The sequence below is a fragment of the Lonchura striata genome, chromosome 16 (genome assembly GCF_046129695.1).
Source record: "Lonchura striata isolate bLonStr1 chromosome 16, bLonStr1.mat, whole genome shotgun sequence".
NCBI lineage: Eukaryota > Metazoa > Chordata > Aves > Passeriformes > Estrildidae > Lonchura > Lonchura striata.
The window spans coordinates 9,862,921-9,884,129 of record NC_134618.1 but is presented as its reverse complement, the minus strand read 5'-3'; the positions used below and the strand labels follow the sequence as shown (position 1 = coordinate 9,884,129).

Here is a 21,209-nt window from a genome sequence, read left to right as displayed (position 1 = left end):
GCTTTTGTTCCTCAGTAAATGAAGAGCAGATCCATTTTCCTTTTTGAAGCAGAACCCTTCTACCTGTCAGAGAGAAAATACTGTTTCTTTGTAGTTGCTTGAACTTAAATCTGGTTCTTTGCTTCAAGAAGCAGCTTGTTTTTTCCACAAGGTTTTATCAAAATATTATTTGAATTATTTTTATTTATTCAACCAGAAGTCTGGTTTAATCTTACCCCACACTATTGTTTTAGTTCCATTTATGTAGAAGGAAACTAAGTTTAGGTTCTTGTGTAGAAGTAAGACAGTTCTGCTTAGTTTTGAATAAGTTCAACAGAGGTACTGGGCTGTCCACATGAATAAATGAAATATTTTGGTAGCTAAATTAGATTTTACATTTAACTTTCTTTTTTTATAAAAGTTTAAAACCAATCAGGATTTATTTTTAATTGTTTCCTTAAATGGCTATTATGACTTACTGATTTCACTCATACATGTATTGGACAATACTGTGCTGTTGATAAATGCTGTAGGAAAAAACAAATAATTACTTTTTTCAGAGCGACCGTTGTCTTATTCTGACGAGTCTCGACTGTCAAATCTTCTTCGGAGGATTACTCGGGAAGACGACAGAGACCGAAGACTGGCTACTGTAAAGCAACTGAAAGAATTCATTCAGCAACCAGAAAACAAACTGGTCAGTCATTCTTCCTTTTCCACAGCATTGGGTATTTCTTATTTTATAAAACTGTCTTTTTCAAATCTGAGTATTGGGATATGTTTGCAAAATTATCTTGTATACAAAGAATTTAATTCCACAAGAAAGGAGAATGTATTCCTGGATTGCCTGTCATGTTTCTATAATTCAGATGTTTTATTAGAATATATTGCCTTAAACTAAACTGCTGAATGCCTGAACTATAGGAATTAACATGGCATGTGTGTGGCTTTCTTTGACTGCACTTAGGAATAGCCTCTGGACCCCTCAGAAAGGAAGCTAAGGGAAGGGGAAGTAAAGTGTTATTGTCTTGTTCAAGAATTGTTTCTGTATTTTAAATTAAAAATACACAGGTATTTAGTCTTGCGAACAGCTTGTCTTAGAGCTACTCAGCCTTGTAACTAAACATCTCTGTATGTGGGAAGAGAATTAAGTAAATCTTTTTCATTACATCTTTAAGAGTTTTTGTGGTTTGCTGAAGTCTCTAATGTCCTCAAGTGTTTTTTAAGGATATGGGGATGGGAAGGGAAGTATCCCACTGTGGGTATAAATTTTTAATAGTACATATTTTGAAATGAAATATTAAAGAGCATATTGTCTGTCACATCTCCCCCACTGTTTTGGAAAGCTTAAGAGTTCTCCAAGTACTGAAAAAGCAGGAAGTGATCGTTTAATATCCTGCCACTCATTTGCAAACAGTGCTCTGATACTTTTGCTGTGGGATCTGTGTCTGTCCTTATTTGTAAGAAATTGGTTCATTTTCTCATTGTACATTAATTAACTAGTGATAATTGTGTTATTTTCCAAGGGACATGAGACTTGAATATGGGGAGTATTCTAGTCTGTGCACTTAGGTGTAAGCAGCCCCTGTGCAAGCCTAGTTGAACTTCAGCTTTCCTCTTGTTACTGCAAGGGTTTAGGAAGTAAATGCTTTCCCCAGTTATTCTGTGGCTATTCTTTTAGTTACTTCCATTATTCTCCATGAGGTTTTCCCCATTTAAAATTCTGTTTTGTAATTGTGTTTTATTTGGATTTATTGGTGTCTCAGAATGTAATGAAATTTCCATTTTAATGTCTAAGTCAGTGATGACAAACTTCGTTAGTGGTCAGAATATTAAAAGTCTGTCACTGAGAAGCTTTTGATTAAGCTTCTCTGAGCTCACTAATGAGAATAAGATCAGATGTCAAGTGATATCAAGGCCAAAACTTCATAATGGACAGTGTTTAACCTAGCAGTAGTTCCTGCAGGTCTTGACACTTAGTGTAGTTTAACTGAGTTCTTGTCATCTTCAGGGTTGAAATATGAGTTCAAAGTAGAGTATTAGAAGTGAGTAGTCACTTATCTGATAATGGAGTTGTGCTTTAGCTTCTCAGTTATAGAGATGTCTTTTCCTTTTTGGCCTCTCTTGTGGGTACCAGACGCGTTTTCAAAATACCCTTATGAGCGCTGAGGGGTGAAGCATGTGAATCTGTCCCTCCATCCTCAAGAGCATGATGTTGCTCAAAATTTACAACAAACACTGGGTACCATCCACTGTGTTAGAGGAATGTCTTTCTGAAGAAAAGAGAATAAACCTTTTCATTAGCTTGTCAAGAAATCTTCCTGTTAATGTTATGCAGCTGCAGCTCGTGTGTGATTTTTCAATCAGATCACTAATGTGGCAGGGGTTTAGTGCATATTAGGAAAACAAGTCTTTCTGGTTATATTTACTGAGAAGCACTGGTTCATCAATAATACTTAATCTCCAAAATTGTATTCCATTTCACTAAAATGCAGCATTGCCTAAGTCAAAACCTTAATACTTCAGATTATAGTATGGGTTCCATTAAATTTTCCAGTGACATAATTGATTTATTAGTATTAGGGATTTGGTCTTTAGTAGATTCTACTCATGAGCTGTGTGAGTCTTCCATGGTGATGTAATGTTGTCATCAAGAACTAAATTTGGAACAAATCTTGATAGCAGGCTGCCAATATTTTCATGGCTACTGTAAATAAATATCAAATATAACATCTAGGATATTATTGTAGTGTTGCTTAATATAGTTTATGCTAGTCTGCAGTGGCCATGGAAAGCATAATGGCATTCTCTTGGCAAGGAGAGCTGGCAGTGTTTACTGTGGGTGTAAACAGGACCTATCATGGAGGCAGTATTGGGCAATTACTGTGCTTATGTCTTTTATGTCTCTTATATTACAGGTACTTGTTAAACAACTGGATAATATCCTGACTGCCATTCATGATGTGCTCAATGAAAGGTAAGCTGGAAAAATGCTCTCAAGGGGAAAAATAATGACAGCATTAGGTTTGAAATAGAGAGGGAAAAGTGAGAGAAATTAATTTGCTAGTTTTGCATGGGTGTCCCATTGCAGGAACAGAACAAAATTGGGGAGAGTAAAGGCTCTTGGACATATCAACAATACTGTTGGGCTGTCTAGAGTACCTCCCTTGGAGAGAATGTGAAGGCACAAGTGTGACTTTGTTGCTGTGGGTAGTGTGGAGTCTGTCTCAGCTGGTGGAGCTGTGGTGGTGTACCTTCCAAAATGAAATAAGTTTTTTTAAAGCTGACTCATTTACATCCAATCAAGAGTGTATATAGAGGATGCTGAGATCTGTGTTGTGGGCCTTTAGGTGCTTAGGTCAGTATTGTTTCCCAGAGTTAGCTGCATATTAAGAACTATTTCTATTGGATAGTGTGTTGGAAGTAGAACAGACATTTGCATACTTTTATTCAAGTTGATTTACTCCATAGAAATAATATTTCTTAGAATTTTATCTTAGCTTCACCACTGCTGCCAGTAAGTAAGAGAGAAGCAGCTTCATTTCTGCATATATTTTCTTGTGCTTTAGCAAATACTTGATTTTGTTCATGCTTCTGTTCTGCTGTCATGGCTGGAGATCCAAAGTTTTTTTTCTCTCCAAAAATATAGTAGCAAATTGCTTCAGGAATTGAGACAGGAAGGAGCTTGCTGTCTTGGCCTTCTTTGTGCTTCTCTGAGCTACGAGGCTGAGAAGATCTTTAAATGGATTTTTAGCAAATTCAGTTCATCCACAAAAGATGAAGTTAAACTTCTTTATTTGTGTGCAACCTACAAAGCACTAGAGACTGTAGGAGAAAAGAAAGCATTTTCATCTTTAATGCAGGTAAGACTACGAGTTAAAACATGATTATTAATGATTTTCTCAGTGCAATGCTTGAGTGAACTTTTTAAACTGGAATGAACAGTAAGTAATGTTATATTGCCATATTAAGGAAATAGCATTACAACTGGGAGGGAACTTTCTGACTGAATGGGATTCTTCAATTCTAGTTGCATTAGAAAAGAATGACAAGTCTTTGTAGGATATGTATTTGGTGCAAGTTTCTAGTATTTATGGCAGATCCAAGAAGAATCTTTTTGAGACCAAAAAGATAAACTTAAGTGATTTGATTTGACCCTTTGATTGTTTTGTACCACCTTCTATTTACAATTTCTAACTGGAATTGTGGATAGATCTGAGAAGGAGTAGGATGTGTGCAGACAAGATGAGATCCCCTTTTACAAGTTTTAGGGTTCCTTATTTTGGGTGTAGAACAGCTATGGCCAGTTGTGTGCTCCAATTTAATAATTACTTTACAGGGCCAAAAAGCTTTGACAGGAGAAATAGGAGTTAAACCAGATGTTCTGTGGCTAAAGAGCTAAAGAAAGGTGTTCCCTGGGTCTGCTGTATATCAAGCAAATGCCCCCTTGAAGTGTTTATTTTCATGCTGTGTATGTGATGCTTTTTACATTTTGTTCCTGCAGAAAGAATAGTTTTGTTGATTGAATCAAAGTAGATTGTCACAATGTGTTCTCTCTCATGTTTTAATGTGAAATATCTGCTGGCTTTGCTTTACTTTTCAGCTTGTAATGACCAGCCTGCAGTCCATCCTAGAAAATGTTGATACACCAGAGTTACTGTGCAAGTGTGTCAAGTGCATCCTTTTGGTGTCTCGATGCTACCCACACATTTTCAGCACCAATTTTAGGGTAAGCTTTCTATTTGCTTTGTATTTTCTTTCTACAATAGAATTGTTGGTGCATCAAATTGGGTAATGACTCTGTTTTCACATTTGCTTTCCAGGACACAGTGGACATACTGGTTGGGTGGCACATAGATCACACTCAGAAACCTTCTTTGACACAGCAGGTGTCTGGTAAGTTTGGCCAGAGGAGCTCATGGAGGGTCTCACAGCCTGCTCTGGCTTGCAGATGTTGGGGTTTTACTTACACCAGTTTGGTTCTTCTGACATGGAAGTTGACATAAAACCAAATTGAGTTTCTGGCTATATAGCAAGACACTTTGTTCCTAACTTTTTAGGAAATTTGTATTTTCCATTTTATGATAATTTTGGAGAAATGGGATGCTTTATTCAGGGTACAGTTAAACACCAATTGTTTTGTGCCATTTTATAACAATCTTTAATAAATTTATATTAAAGGATATGTTTTTTTTCCTATGTACTTTTAGAAAATCTTTGTCATAAAGATACTGTACTGACATTTGAAAAGTGGGGAGTATTTTTCCAATAGCTTTATTAGTTTTCTTATGAGTTATTCACAGCAAGTTTATTATACTTCTTGTGTTACTGGCCTAGATTCTATCTTTGGGGTTTAACTGCTGTGGGACAGAACTGAACCTTAAAATTATTTTTGCAAAAGGAGAGAAGAGGGAGATACAATTTATATTTATTTCAAAAACATCTGGTGTTAGTATTTTCATGTAGATTTCCTCTTAGCTCAGCAAATTTTCCCTCAGCAATATGTAACTAAAATTTAATGATTGTATGTCACCATGTATTAATTGGCTTGGTATTTTTGTACAGGATGGCTGCAGAGCTTGGAGCCCTTTTGGGTGGCTGATCTAACATTTTCTACCACACTCTTGGGTCAGTTTTTGGAAGATATGGAAGCTTATGCTGAGGTAAACAAGATTTTATGGTATACACTAGAGTTAACTGCTACAGTTTTTTTAATAAAGCCACAGCTGTGATTTTTATGGTTGTATTACTTCTGTAGAAAATAAAATTATGTGGCTTTCCTGGAGAAAAGAGGATCAAATTGCAGAGTATACTTCAGTCATGTACAATGACCAACTGCACAAATACTCATGAACTGTTTAATTAGTGTCACAACCAGGCCTTCAGCTATTGTTAATTGAGAATATAGTGTTGTAATAAAACTATAAACAATTGACCAAACACGATGCCGTCATTTTTCAAGAGCTGATGTGAAAACAATTCATGGTTTTTCCTTGGTGGTTTCTTTAATTGTCCAATCTCAGAGTGTTTCAGAGCTAGTAACTAGTGGGAGAGAGGAAATCTTAATGCTTTAAAAGACTAATGATAAATCTTTTTAAAATAAAGAAGCAGATTGTATTGTGCAGGAAATAATGCAGCAGGAACTGATGGAAAACTAGATTGCATTCATTTAATGTCCTTAATTTTGACTTTGTAATCTTTGCTTAGTTAACAGGGCATAGCATTTATCTGATGCTGTCATTAAAGGAAGAGCTTTGGGGTTGGGGGTGGTGCTGTATTTTAAGGTGTATGTGCTCATATGAATACATACTTACAGATCAATTATACTACACTGTGTATGTTAATATGCAGGTCCTGTAGGTAAAATTGTGATTGGAGCATAATTTGTTTCCCTCAAAGCAGAATCAATAATTTGGTCAGTGTCCTTCTCTGTACACCAGGGCCTTTGCTGGGGCAGCTAGCTTTAGGATTCACAGGGCAGAGCAGTAAATCACTGCTTATCAAGCTGGCTGCTGCTCTGGTCAATGTGTGTATTCTTAGTCACAGAAGAGTTTTAAGATAACTTGTGATAACATGGAGGAGGCGTGTTTATCTCACAGTGGGGTGGAGCAAGACTGCAGCCCTACTAATGAGATCAGCACTTCTGGGAACTTTCCCAGGCGCTGGTGCTTGCTGGCATAGAGTAGTCGGTTAGTTTGTATGTGTGATGGGAATGGCCAGTCAAACGTCTCAACTCCAGTTTGGGGATGGGAATTTCTTGGAAGAATGGTAAAAGTATGCAGACAGCTGTTGTAACAGTGCAGCAATACAGATGATCATGTTCTGGAGACCAGGAACTTCATAAGCCTCAGGTTTAATTTACAAGATATATCTGGGTACTTTATTTCAGTGGCTAAACTCATTGCTACTCTGTGACTTCTCATTGTCATTGTGTGCCTGTATTCCTCCTTTGTATGTCTGCGTAGCTAAGAGACATTGGATAAATACATTTGCAATTGGACTGTACAGTTTAATGTCTGAAAAGAGATGAAGTCTTTTCAGTCTCACATTTTGACATTTCACCCAAGTTCATGATGTTCTTATACACAAACCTTGTGCTGCAGGACCTCAGCCACGTGGCGTCTGGGGAGTCGGTGGATGAGGACATTCCTCCTCCCTCGGTGTCGCTGCCCAAGCTGGCTGCGCTTCTGCGGGTGTTCAGCACCGTGGTGAGGAGCATTGGGGAGCGCTTCAGCCCCATCAGAGGACCACCAATTACAGAAGCTTATGTAACCGATGTAAGAACTCCATCTGCTTTGGCTTTCTTTGTTGCTGACCTGTTTTGTCACCATATAGCAATGCCATTGACTCAGTTGATTTAGGTTTTACAAACGTTACATGCATACGTATAGTCTCAGATTTGAGTAAATCTATTTTTTCCAAGAAATAATGATGCAATAATTTTATTAAAGTATAGATTGTGTTAGTGACGCATAGAAATCATATCATAAACTAATGTTTTTAGACATTTTAACTTCATGTGGCTGGGTTTCCTTATCTTTGAAACCATGTTACTGTTTATTCAGATAACTATGCCACTGTAGAAACTTGAATTCTAGTTCTGAGTTTAATTTTATAAAATGTAATGATTTTTATTTATTTTGAAATGGTATCTATTAAATCTGATAGCAAACTTTTCTACCTCTATAGTATAGGATAGTGTAAACTCAGAATAAATATTGTATAATATGCTAAGTAGATGTTATAGCTTTGTAGTGGGTAAGGAGATAAGATAAAAATACCTGCAGTCAGTCTTGTGGTTGCTGGATGACCTGCACTGCTGGAATTTATGCCCTTGCAGAATTTTGTGAGGGGCATGACTTCTTTGGTAAATAAGTGTACGGATTTCCCAGTTGAAGACAAGACAGTTTTGTAACTTCTGCCTTAATCTGCAGGGGATTCTTGGAGAAAAACTCAATAAAACTCATCTATCTTTTGCAAGGGGAGTTCTGTTGACATTAGTTGGAACTGAACAGAACTGTGAATCATGAACTTACGTTTTTTTGTAGGTCACTAACTGAATTGGATACTAAGCAGTTGAAAGCTTGCTTTTTCTTACACTTCTGAAGTGTAATGTCAAGATGACATTATTCAGAATAGAATTGACCAAGCTGCAGAGCAGGTGGTCGGCCAGGATATCAAATGGGTGTGAATACAATCAAATAGCATCTCTTTTTAATGGAGTTTAACTCAGTTGTGTTTTTAATTTTGCAGGTTCTGTACAGAGTAATGAGATGTGTGACTGCAGCAAACCAAGTGTTCTTTTCTGAGGCTGTGCTTACAGCTGCCAATGAGTGTGTTGGGGTTTTGCTTGGCAGCCTGGATCCCAGTATGACCATACGCTGTGACATGGTCATCACCTATGGATTAGATCAAATGGAAAATTGTCAGACTTGTGGCACTGACTATGTCATTTCAGTCCTGAATCTGTTGACACTGGTTTGTACATGTTTTTATTGTTATGGGGGACTAGAAAAACAGTATTTTGATTAATCCTTAATAATTAGTAAAAATTTAGGTAAAGTTACTTCTTTTGGTTTTTATCCCCAGATTGTTGAACAAATAAATACAAAGCTACCATCATCATTTGTAGAGAAATTATTTATACCAGAGTCTAAACTACTTGTTCTTCGTTATCATAAGGAGAAAGAGGTAAGAGTAAGTAACTTCTATAGGTATATTCCAACAGCCTTTATATACTTCCTAGAATGTATTAAGCTGTAAAGCTCATCTTAAATACACTTTTTAGTCTAACTGAATACCTGAAATTTCTGAAAGGGCAGATAAAGCTACTTCTTTGTTTTAGCATTTAGATTAGATAAGAAATTGGCAAGTTTGCCACATTCTAGGTAGAGAAGTCCTTAGTTCATCTGGCTTTGATACTCAAGTGTGTTAGTGATGATCTACAAAATAATTAGTAGATTCTGTAAGTAAGATGTACAGAAAACTAAAGATAGGTATCTGTATCAGACTAAGCTATTCATAGATAAAGAAGAGTAATTTAAAATTCTTTGTTGTTGATTAATGTATTTTAAGATTTGTTTTAATCAGTTATTGCTGTAATTATGTTCTCAAGGTTGTTGCAGCAGCCCTTGCTGTATACCAAGCTGTATTGAGCCTGAAGAACATTCCTGTTCTGGAGACTGCTTACAGGTTGATTCTAGGAGAAATGACCTGTGCTTTAAATAGTCTTCTCCATAGTTTACATCTTCCTGAGGCCTGTTCCGAAATCCAGCATGACTCTTTCAAGAAGCTTATATCCAATGTGGATAATGCCAAGTTTGTTGTTATATTTGACCTCAGTGCTCTAAGTACTATTGGAAATGCTAAAAACTCATTAATTGGGGTGAGTAAAAACTCAACAGACAGTTCATGCAATAAGTGTAAAAAATACTTGGTTACTTAAAATTAATGTATTACACCAGCAGGACACATATATATAACTAAAATGATGATATTTGTCTCCAAACTTCCTAAGATTTAGAAAAACATTCAGTATTAAAACTTAGGGGAAACAATGGGTGGATTGTATTTCTAATTGTTGCATAATGAAAAGCAGTTTCTAGGGAAGAGCATCTTATCAGGGTTATTAAGGGTTTAATGCTAAGATCAGCATAGTAATTGCTTTTGAAACTCAAGATAGATAAAAACAGCTGTAGGGTGTCCTTTGGTAGTATATCAGCTATATGAAAACACTTTCTAGATCTTTCCATATAAAAACATGAACTACTTTTAACAGACTTCTAAAAGATTGGAAAGAAAATAATTAAAGTCAAAAAACAATAGAGTTAAATTATTTCCTGTGGGGAAAAAGGGAAAGACATTAATTCATGGTATGAAAATGACAACTAAAAGTAGATCCTAATTTTTATGGTTTTCTGCTTGTGTTGCAATTGTTTTATAGATGTGGGCTCTTTCACCAACTGTGTTTGCACTGCTGAGTAAAAACCTGATGATTGTTCATGGTGACATAGCAGTTCACTTCCCTGCTGTCCAGTATGCAGTGCTCTACACACTGTACTCACACTGCTCCAGGTATGAGCTTGAATAATTCAGCATATGTTAGGAGCACTAGGATGAACTGATGAGACTAGAATATATTGTTGGAGGGATGAAATGAAATAGGCTGTTACAAGCAAGCTTTTGCCCAAACTTCCTTAATTAATTTTTAATTTCATTAATTGCTGGGAAACTGTATCTCAGCCAGGAGAGGATATCCTGGCTTAAAGTTGCTTTTCATTCGAAGGCAGATTAGAAATCTTGTGTTTGAATAGAGATAACTGAGTGAGAACTCTACTGAAAGTAAATAAGGAAAGATTATTTACTATTTTACTTACTGAGAGATCTGGGAGAGGTAATGTGATATAAACAACAGATGTAAATACATTTTAGACCTTATTAATACAAACTGTTGTTAAAGGAAGGGAATATAGAATTCTGTTATTCTTTACATTCTTAGCTGTGGTGATTTTTCATTAAGCATTGGATACCAGACACACTTGAGAACAGATTACTGGCCTGCATGGACTGATGGCAAATTGTAGCTTTGTTCTTTTAGGCTAGGGATCAAAATATTTGGATTTTAACAGTGTGATTTGTGTGTATGTGTTCATTTAACTTTTGCTGCTGATTGTTGATGTTTTCTCTCCTCCTGTAAACTAATCTTGGGGTAGTTTTACAGTTTGTTTTTCCTTGCCCTTTCAGGCACGACCATTTCATATCCAGTAGCCTCAGTTCTTCCTCTCCCTCTCTGTTTGATGGAGCAGTTATAAGTACTGTAACTACAGCAACAAAAAAACATTTCTCGATCATACTGAACCTTTTGGGGCTACTGCTTAAGAAGGATAACCTTACTCAAGATACTAGGTAAGGAAAATTTTCATAGAAATTGGGCAATTTGTTTTTGTCCAGTAGGATACATTAATGCAAAAACAAGGTTAATTTGAATTTGTAAAACTTGGGGTAAATTTAACCAGTCAAATATTTGGGGTTTTTAAGCATTATTAGTGAAATTTTGGAAAAAGTAGCTGCTCATTTTTTTATACATGAAAACTGGAAAAGTTTAAACCATCCCAAGAGCTATTCAGTAGAGCAGAACTATCAAACTTTACTGAAAGAAAGGGTTTGCTCACTGAAAGTACTTTTGCAATAGTTGCCATCCTGTGTTACCAAAATGCTGTGAAAGCTGGAGACATCTTTAAAGTTAAGAAATACCTTGTTTAGAAACTGAGCTATGGTGTGATACTGATGAACAACGTGAAGTAGTGTAAATTCTATCAGAAAGTACCTTTCTGTAACTGTGTAGAGTGACTAAACTCTTGGTTTTTGAAGGAAACTACTTACAACATGGGCTTTGGAAGTGGCTCTTCTGATGAAGAAATCAGAAACATATACACCGTTATTTTCTCTCCCATCTTTTCATAAGTTTTGCAAAGGACTTTTAGCAAACAGTAAGATACTGCATATTTTTACTTAACTGTCTTTTACATTTCAAAATTAAGTACATAAATAGCCTTGTCCCACTGATGGTAGCAACTGTACTTGTTTCATTTACTTTAAGGATGCTTCAAGATTGTATTGTGCAGGAACTTGCACTCTTTTTATGATTTTTTTTTTTTTTTTAAGTGGGTCCCTGCCTGTTATTTAAGCAATTAATTTTCTTAAAACAAATTGCAATCCTAAGAGATTTGATGCATCACTAACATTTTTGGTAGATCAATTTCCCAGTCACAAATCATTTAGCAAAAGCACTGGAACAGTTCTGTGATGTATTTGGTTCCAGAATCTGTAAAAAATATAGGAACAAATGCAGAGTAATGGAGAAATTACCTAATTACAGTAAAAATAACTTTTTTTTTCTCCTTTCAACTCCTTAATTCAGCACTTCTGGAAGATGTGAACATTTGTCTTCAAGCATGTAGTAGCCTCCATGCCCTGTCTTCCTCCCTTCCAGATGACCTTTTACAGAGGTAATTGCACAGTGTTCTGTGTGTTATTTGAATATATGTTATTATGCTGATCATAGGGTATTAACACCTCTTTCCTTTTTGGTGTTGCAGGTGTGTTGATGTGTGTCGTGTTCAACTTGTCCATAGTGGTGCCCGTGTGAGACAAGCTTTTGGAAAACTTCTGAAGTCAATTCGTTTAGATGTTGTGTTGAGGTGAGTTGCTCAGACCAACTTCAGTGTAAATAATGTTTTTTGTTTTTTTCAGAGACATTTAACCTGAAAAATAATGCCAGTGGACTGTCAACATGCTGTCTTAGTTCAAAATCAAAAGGCATGAGCCTTTTGAACAATGGTAGTTCTGGGTTGATGGCTGGGCTTGATGATCTTAAAGGTCTCATCCAGTCCTCTATGATTCTAAGTGTCTTGTTATATCTCCTATGCTTTTATGGGTCTAAAAACAGTATGAAGTACACAAAGTAAATAATAAATTTGGTAAGCTGTGCATCACTTCTTGAATCAAACACTGAGTGTCTGTAAGGTCCCTGTTATCCAGAGCTTCAGCAGTATTAAGTCCTTGAAGACCTGAATTCTGAAAGCACTTGGTATTCATACCAAAACATGTAATTACTTCTGGTCATTCCATATAGATATAGTGTGTGTGTAACTCTTACACAACTCTTTTTGGTTTATTCAAGTATATTACAACGTGGATTGTTTTCCCTCTCTTCCTGCAGTAACCGTACCCACACGGAAATACAAGAAATTTCTTTGGCTATAAGAAGTCACATGAGCAAAGCTCCAAGTAACACATTCCACCCACAGGATTTCTCTGATGTCATTAGTTTTATTTTGTATGGAAACCTCCACCGAACTGGGTAAAAACTCTTTACAGAACTGAAATCTATGAATGTTGAATTTATAGTAAACAAGTCCAAGTTACATTTAGCGTAAAATTTGCAATTATCATTACAAACTACGTTGCTTTGCTTTCAAACTTTTTTATACTTTTAAGTAGTTATAAACATCTTGCCTACACACCTTTTGGCATATTTTCCTATGTGCACTGCTGCTGGGAAGTTAATTTTGTGAGAGATTTGTTTGTGAACAATAGGGAGATGAAGTATGTACAGTATAAACTTGTTAATGCATTGATGTTTTCTTTCAGGAAGGATAATTGGTTAGAAAGGTTATTCTACAGCTGTCAAAGACTAGATAAGAGAGATCAGCCAACTATCCCTCGGAACCTGTTGAAGACTGATGCTGTGCTGTGGCAGTGGGCTGTCTGGGAAGCAGCTCAGTTCACTGTTCTCTCAAAGCTACGAACTCCTCTGGGGAGAGCCCAAGATACATTTCAAACAATTGAAGGTAAAGTAAAAAATACACTTTATTTTGAGGATATTTTTTTGTAAGGTTGTGATGCAAGGTGTTCATGTCTAAAGCAAGAGGCACAATGCCTTTATTTTTCAGTGCTTATTGATTTTAAAGATGCTGCATAATTACTGTTGTGGTAAATTATGAGAGATAGCACTGCTATCTCTTTGCACAGTTAAATACAGTGCCATCTGGTAATACTTTTTCCCCTGTCCTGGTAAAATGTGCAGGTATTATTAGGAGTCTTGCAGCCCACACATTAAACCCTGATCAAGATGTCAGCCAGTGGACTACTGCAGACAATGATGAAGGACACAGTAGCAACCAGCTCAGGCTTGTTCTCCTTCTCCAGTATTTGGAAAACTTGGAAAAATTGATGTACAATGCATATGAAGGATGTGCCAATGCCCTTACCTCTCCACCCAAGGTTTGTCTGTCTTGCAATGCTGATGTTGTTTGGAATAGTCTGGTGAATAAAAGTGTCTTCAGGATTGTTCAGTTCTTAGTCATGGAATTCCAGAAAAACATCTCAAAAGTTTGAGTCTCTTAAAAAACACTGGCCTTAACTTTGGCATATTCCTACAGAACATGTTAAACCAGGCTTTGTTTCTGGAGTACCAGCTTGTATAGTGGTACAAATCCAGCATACTTGTAGTACCTCTGATTTGTAGCAGTCACTTATTTATAGATTGTCAGCAGCCCTTTTATAAAGTAACACAGTTATCTAAAACTTTAATTGCTTTTTGGGGAGCGTAGTAATTATAAGCAACATACCCTGTTGTGAAGCTCTAAGTCCAAAACATTCTTCACTGTTGAAATAAGCAGCTTGACTTTGATGTGACAATAATACATGATTTATAGTCAGTTCATATTAAGACTTCTGGCCTGCCAGTGTGCCTGGCCAGTTGCATGCTACATGTGATTCCAGACCATTTACATGAATAAAATCAAAGGTCAATTGAAAACTGGAGAAAATAAACCTTCCGGTCTTTGATGTCAATCTTAAATAGTCAATTATGTTGGTTTGTGCAGAAGAATGTTGTTGTGAAAATTCTTTCCTGTCTCTGAAGGTTATCAGGACGTTCTTTTATACCAATCGCCAGACGTGCCAGGATTGGCTGACACGGATTAGACTTTCCATCATGAGAGTTGGACTGCTGGCTGGCCAGCCTGCTGTGACAGTCAGGCATGGATTTGATTTACTCACAGAAATGAAAACTAATAATAGTATCTCTCAGGTACTCTCTTTTCAAACTCTGTAGACTATTGCAGAAATATTCACCGTGATGTTCTAAAAGAACTAAGCTAAGGCAACCAGTAGTTACTAAACCAAGTGGTATGTAAAAGAATGAGTTATTTAAAGCCACATTTTTAATTTGTATGTTTTTATTGTGGTTATGATACTGTGGATTGGAGGTTAGGATGTACTGAACACATGTATGTGGTCAAATACTACACAGGAATGAATGTTACAGTTAATTCATGTTTTCAGTTGAGCAATTTTTAATTTAGTGGAAACCTTGTGAAACTGGTGCTGCATTAGTGTGAGGCCATCCCAAGCTTGTGGTAGTGTGATGTCCTTGCTTACCTGTGGGTATGAGAAGTAGGGTTGTGTCATTGGGGTATCCTTCCTCTAACTAGCAGCTAAGTTCAGGGGTGGGATGGGTGGATAAAGTAGTTGCAGCCTTCTTGAAAGGGTTGGGTAGTTTCTTCAGTACATGACTTGATTTGCTTAAATGTTTTCCCAAAGGTGGTTTGATAGCTATTTGGTACTTTGTGCTCCCTTATGAATTCTCATACAGGTACAAAACCACCAAACAGTCATTGCTAACCATTGATGTTCAGGCTGTGGGTTCACAGCACAAACTTTTCCCTTGGCTCCCCTGCTCTTCCAAAAGCAGTGCAGTGGATGGATGTGAGGAGCACTTGTAGATGTGTATAATGAAATGCTGCTTCATCATTTCTGAGTACTCACTCACAGACACATGGCTCTTGCATTAGATGTGTTTTGTTAAATAATGCTTTTGGTTTGGATTTAGGGAAATGAATTGGAAGTGACAATTATGATGCTGGTAGAAGCATTATGTGAGCTTCACTGTCCTGAAGCTATTCAGGGTATTGCTGTCTGGTCTTCTGCTGTAGTTGGGAAGAGCCTCTCCTGGATCAATTCTGTAGCTCAGCAAGCAGAAGGGCGGTAAGTTTTCACAAATAATTGGATGCTATAAACTTGAATGTTTTTTTCCTTCTAGGGAAAGTTTTGCTTCCGAATCTTTTAAACTGTGGCATGAGTCAAGGCTGCTGATGAATTTCCATGTTAATTACACTCAGTGAATCTTTTCAGAGATGTAATATGTATTTAATCAGTATTCAGCTCTGCTCATTCAGAATAAAATTGTGACAGTCAAATATCAAACTCCTTTATTTCTGTCTCTACTTGATTTGAAGTTGACATTAAAAGTTCTATGGATGAGCTTTTATCAAATGCTACAGCCTGGAAATTCAGCCAGTAAACTTGTGTCCTATCTTAATCCCTTTCTTTTGCTGAAGGTGATATGAGCTTTTTGAGTATTGGAGTAAAATAATGCTCAAAATCTAGTCTATAAAAAAAAAAAAAAACAAAAAACAAACCAACAAAAAAAACCCACCCCAACCTGGTTCTTTAAGATGCTAACTGAAATATTGAACTTTTAGGTTTGAAAAAGCAACTGCAGAATACCAGGAGCACCTCTGCTCCATGACTGGAGTGGATTGCTGTATAGCAGGCTTTGACAAGACTGTTCTGAAGTTGGCCAATTCAAACAGTGTGAACAACGCCAGCCCAAAGCATTCCTTAAATGGTTAGTGTTTGTTTTTTAAGAGAAACACAACTGCATGTGTAAATGTGTGTGCATAAAATGAGAACATTCAGTAATACAGCCATGGTAATGTCTGACTCTGAAATCTGAAAACTTGTTTCTGTCTGCAGTTAAACTGAACCACTTTAATGCCCTTGAAACCAATATTATGTGTAGATAGGAGGGTTTGCAGGACTGAGGTCTAGCTGAATGAAACTAAAGGTAATAGGTAAAATATCTTGTAACTTACTAATTTAAATCTAGTTTATTTTAGATCATCATAACTTAGACCTTAGTGTTTATGACATAGTTGTATCATAAATGCACTAGTTACTCAGAGACTTTTAACTTCTAAGACTTGGTTGCAATATTCTGTTTCATCTTTGGAAATGAGCCTCCTTTGTTCCTAATTTAGTTGCTCTGTTTTTCTGTTTTGATGCTCCTTTACAGATATAAACTAAATTTTTTTTGAACCTTATTTGAAAAGGTTCTCTTTTCCCTTAGAAAAAGTATTAGTGGAAGAATACTGTAAAAGTTGTGTAACTATTTCATTGTTTTTTAATTAAAGAGTTTTTCTTGACAAAACACATAGAAATAATGTTTGAGTAATAGAACTGCTGTTTGAAAATATATACTTAAGTGAGTGTTTATATAAATTTTTTTCATTTCACAGGAGAAAGTAGAAAAACTGTTCTGACTAAGCCAAGTGACTCTTCACCTGAAGTGATAAACTACCTGGGTAACAAAGCATGTGAATGTTACATTTCCATTGCTGACTGGTCTGCTGTTCAGGAGTGGCAAAACATGGTCCATGAACTGAAGAAAAGCAATAGCAATACCTCAATCAATCTGAAAGCAGATTTTAACTACATAAAGTAAGGGTATAATTCATTTATTCAACAGTACATTAGAGTTCATTGTTTTAAAACTGAAGTATTAAAGTTTCAATGAATTTTTAAAATTGGATGTCAGTTTCTAAGTAGAGGCATACAAAGAAGAAAGGTGTGTTCTTGGGAGGGTGAAAACATGGCCATGGCATTTACAAATGGGTGAAGAAGTAACATTCTAAATAGCTTCTGTAGCTTTCTGGCTGCTGAGGCTGCTTAGTATTCAAGAAAAAAAATCTTTAATTGAAGAATAAAAGATACCAAATTTATTCTGCTTTACTCAGCAGAAGATGAATCCTTTTGCACAACTTAAATAAAATGTGTCTCAGTGGTTCTTAAAAATATCTTAACATACTAATTTAATAGAAAAAATATTGGAAAGAAGTGGTCTTGGCCACTGAGTTTTTTAGTTTTGCTTCTTTTTAAAATGAAATTTAGAACTGTAGCTTGTGCATTTATTTCCACCTTTGATATTTTTGTAGTTCATGAAAAAATACATCTAACATTGACTAGACCTTCAAAGACGACTTGATTGCTTTCCATTCCTGCATGATTGTAGGATTTGGAGTTAGTCTTGAGTCTTTTCTTTTTGCTGTGTAATACACTTGGCAACTGGAGTGAAGTAAAAAATATGGAAATAAAACTATAAATGTTGAATTGCAGATCTTTGAGCAGCTTTGAGTCTGGACAACTTGCTGAATGCACTGAACAACTAGAATTATTACCAGGAGAAAATATCAACCTGCTTGCAGGGGGATCCAAAGAAAAAATAGGTATAAATGCATTAATTAATATTTACTTCAAGTGCAAAAGTAAATATTTCTTTGTGTATCTGTCTAAATGACAGATTGAAACTTCTGAATGCAATTTGCTGTGTTCAGTGGACTGACTATAACCATTATGAATCAAGCTTAAAAATGACTGTCAGTGGTCATCCTAAACATTGATACAAGTGTGTTTCTGGAGTTAATGTGACTGTTTATAAGCAACATGTGATGAATTTCTATTATGAATATATACACATATAAAATATATACTTTTTAAATATATTTTTTAACTTCCTGTGAAAAATGCATTATCAGATGGTGAAACGAGATAAAATTATAAAATAAATAAAAACAAGATTTGGCAGTTCTAGTTGGTTTCAATTGTTTAATCTCCATGTAGACATGAAGAAGCTCCTTCCTAATATGCTAAGTCCTGATCCAAGAGAACTTCAAAAAGCAGTTGAAGTGCAGCTGTTGAGAAGTTCAGTATGTCTGGCAACAGCTGTAAACCACATAGAACAGGAGCAAAAGTGGCAGTCAATATCTGAGTAAGTTGAAATGTGCTATGAATTAATGTAATGCACTGTGAAAACCTGTATTCGTTTGTTAAGCATAACTCTTTGTAAAGCTTCAGCATCCATGGCAGTGCTAGCTGTTGTGAGTTATAAGCTTACTGAGGAATAATAAGATAATATTTAACTTGGGGTTCATATAGTTTATAAAATGCTTGAGTTGATAAAGTACTTCTGTGTGTCAGCTTAATAATAAAGTATTGTAATGTAATGTGTATCATACTGCAACATTCTCTCACCATCCTTTTAAAGATACTGATTTTGTTTTTAATTCAGTAATTTTGATACCACTATTTGCTCTTAAAGTCTAGCTAAGAAAAATTACTGTCCCGATCCTTTAATTTCAGAAATCTTGTAAAGTACTTAAAGCAAACCTCCCGCATTGCTATTGGGCCTTTGAGACTTTCCACGCTCACCGTGTCTCAGTCGTTACCAGTGTTGAGCACTCTTCAGTTGTACTGTTCTTCCGCTTTGGAAAACACTGTATGCAACAGGCTGACATCAGAGGTAATTGTGTGTGTTTAAAACCTAAATTTGGATAATGTCTTTTGCTATGTCATATTGTGGAGTGTTGGATACAAAACATACATTAATTGTTTTGACTGTTAATCATACTGTAAGAAGACCTCATTTAGTTTTCTAATGTGCCTTGATCCAAGTTTTTGTAAGTTTACATCTCAATTGGCCTTCTCTCTATTGTTAAAAGTATACCTCTCTTTCAATTTACAGTATTTTTGAAGTGTTATTGATAATTGCCTTTTGGAGTATTGGTATTTCTTCTCTGAATACATTGTAACATGCATTTAATTTACTTTCAAAGCAACTTAAAAATAATAAAAAAAAATTACTTTAGCAATTAAACACTGAATGTCAGACTTCAACCGCTATGGATGTTCTAGATGTAATTTCTAATCACATTGCTCAGAAGACAATTCTGCTTGATTTTTGAGCAGTTCTTAGTGTTGTCCTCTCAAAATCAAGCATAAAAAAATATTTCTTCTAGTTAATGCTAAAGTGTGGTCACTATTATAAACAAGAATGCTTGCTCTAAAAATGGTCTTTGGTTTTAATTAATGAAAGTGCATTGTAGTAAAGTTGTCTCATGACAGCTGTGCAACTTCTGTGCCCCTTGCAGGACTGTCTGATACCTCTCTTCAATGAAGCGTTGAGGTCATGCAAGCAGCACGATGTAAGGCCATGGATGCATGCCCTGAGGTACACGGTGTACCAGAATCAACTGATGGAAAAGCTTAAAGGTCTGTAAGCTCTCACTATGGTGTTATGAAAAGCAAATGCAGAATTTGAACTTAAGTTATCTGCTGAAAGCAGCAGATGTGTCATTTTGTAGTATTTCAGATGGAATACTTTTTAAAAACCAAGTTTTTTCCTTCAGGTGCCTTGCTTTACTGCTCATTGTCTTGATTAGTCCTGTGATGTAGACAGTGTCAAAAAGAAAAACAACATTCTGAAGTGTTGTATACTCCTTTCCTAATAACCCCTTACTTGTTCATCATGTCATACTTTAACTGCTTTCACTTTTGAACATATCAACATTATGAATAATGGGTCTTCACAGTCATGAGAGCCATTTAAATGTACAGTTTGATAAGAAAATGGGAGAAAAAATGTTCTGTCAGGGGACAAGTAGGTTTATTAGCTAAGAAGAATGGTTATAGTGGAAAAAACTCTTTTGCCCAGCAAATAATCTATAGATAGAATTTTTGTTCAAGATGGGATATATAAATATTCTAGGAAGAAATAAAGTAATATAAATTTCTGAAGCAATTTTTACTGATGCCCATGTACACAGTATATTGGGCAGAAATTCTGTGTGTCAGACAGTGGTTTAATACTTTGGTTTACAATGTCTTGCTCCCTTCTTTAGAACCTACAGTCCCAATTAAAAGCCATCTAATGGAACTGGGTTTAACAGCAGCGAAATTTGCACGGAAGCGAGGAAACATCGCCCTGGCTACACGACTGCTCGCCCAGTGCAGCGAGGTCCAGCTGGGGAAAACCACCACTGCACAGGACTTAGTCCAGCACTTTAAAAAATTGTCTGCACCGGGTCAGATAGATGAAAAATGGGGTCCTGAACTTGATATTGAGAAAACAAAGTTGTTATACACAGCAGGTGAGTGTTGTGTTCTAGTGACTTGAACTTCTTAGCCTTAAAACTAGATTAATTCCCCTTACCTTGAAGAAGCCACAACAGGGCAGTATCATTAGGAACTGATTTAATCTCATTAGCTATTGTCTGTCTGATAGTGTTTTCACAAGTTTTTTCATGCTTGTAATTCTTCAAAAGAGAATTTTATGTGTAAAAATACATTGCTAAAAGTTGTATCTGAATGTGCTGAATTTCAGAATTGTTTTAAATAATAGTGTACTGAAAATCTGCTTTTCATGATATGCAGGTCAGTCAACACATGCTATGGAAATGCTGAGTTCTTGTGCCATATCTTTCTGTAAATCTGCCAAAGCTGAATATGCAGTTGCTAAATCTATTCTCACACTGGCTAAATGGATTCAAGCAGAATGGAAAGAGATCTCAGGACAGTTGAAACAAGTATATAGAGCTCAACAGCAGCAGAATCACACTGGCCTGTCTACCTTGTCTAAAAACATATATAATTTGATTAATCTGCCAGCTGTTAATACACTAGAAGATGAATATCCTAGGATTGAAAGTGAATCTACAGGTATGTTTGTTCCCGTTGTTCTTTTTTAAAATTAGTTACTGATAAATATAGTGAGGGGTAGCACCAGTTATCTTGATAAAGACTGTGCTCCATCACTTATGTAATGTATT

General features: G+C 36.0%; 1 protein-coding gene across 3 annotated transcripts in view; it reads left to right on the top strand.

Annotated features, from left to right (window-relative positions):
* SMG1 (SMG1 nonsense mediated mRNA decay associated PI3K related kinase) overlaps positions 1 to 21,209 on the top strand; it is a 59,242-nt gene that overhangs the window by 14,190 nt on the left and 23,843 nt on the right. For all 3 annotated transcript variants that reach the window (XM_077786856.1, XM_021539808.3, XM_021539807.3), the window contains exons 4-31: positions 540 to 676; positions 2,898 to 2,956; positions 3,629 to 3,842; positions 4,583 to 4,708; positions 4,803 to 4,875; positions 5,545 to 5,642; positions 7,083 to 7,256; positions 8,233 to 8,457; positions 8,569 to 8,670; positions 9,095 to 9,364; positions 9,923 to 10,053; positions 10,723 to 10,884; positions 11,350 to 11,468; positions 11,900 to 11,987; positions 12,078 to 12,179; positions 12,701 to 12,841; positions 13,132 to 13,331; positions 13,568 to 13,764; positions 14,408 to 14,575; positions 15,377 to 15,531; positions 16,029 to 16,174; positions 16,845 to 17,046; positions 17,722 to 17,831; positions 18,226 to 18,373; positions 18,745 to 18,904; positions 19,533 to 19,653; positions 20,283 to 20,531; positions 20,815 to 21,099. In XM_077786856.1, the coding sequence (XP_077642982.1) occupies positions 540 to 676; positions 2,898 to 2,956; positions 3,629 to 3,842; positions 4,583 to 4,708; positions 4,803 to 4,875; positions 5,545 to 5,642; positions 7,083 to 7,256; positions 8,233 to 8,457; positions 8,569 to 8,670; positions 9,095 to 9,364; positions 9,923 to 10,053; positions 10,723 to 10,884; positions 11,350 to 11,468; positions 11,900 to 11,987; positions 12,078 to 12,179; positions 12,701 to 12,841; positions 13,132 to 13,331; positions 13,568 to 13,764; positions 14,408 to 14,575; positions 15,377 to 15,531; positions 16,029 to 16,174; positions 16,845 to 17,046; positions 17,722 to 17,831; positions 18,226 to 18,373; positions 18,745 to 18,904; positions 19,533 to 19,653; positions 20,283 to 20,531; positions 20,815 to 21,099 (4,362 nt within the window). The remainder of the gene's footprint in view (positions 1 to 539; positions 677 to 2,897; positions 2,957 to 3,628; positions 3,843 to 4,582; positions 4,709 to 4,802; positions 4,876 to 5,544; positions 5,643 to 7,082; positions 7,257 to 8,232; positions 8,458 to 8,568; positions 8,671 to 9,094; positions 9,365 to 9,922; positions 10,054 to 10,722; positions 10,885 to 11,349; positions 11,469 to 11,899; positions 11,988 to 12,077; positions 12,180 to 12,700; positions 12,842 to 13,131; positions 13,332 to 13,567; positions 13,765 to 14,407; positions 14,576 to 15,376; positions 15,532 to 16,028; positions 16,175 to 16,844; positions 17,047 to 17,721; positions 17,832 to 18,225; positions 18,374 to 18,744; positions 18,905 to 19,532; positions 19,654 to 20,282; positions 20,532 to 20,814; positions 21,100 to 21,209) is intronic.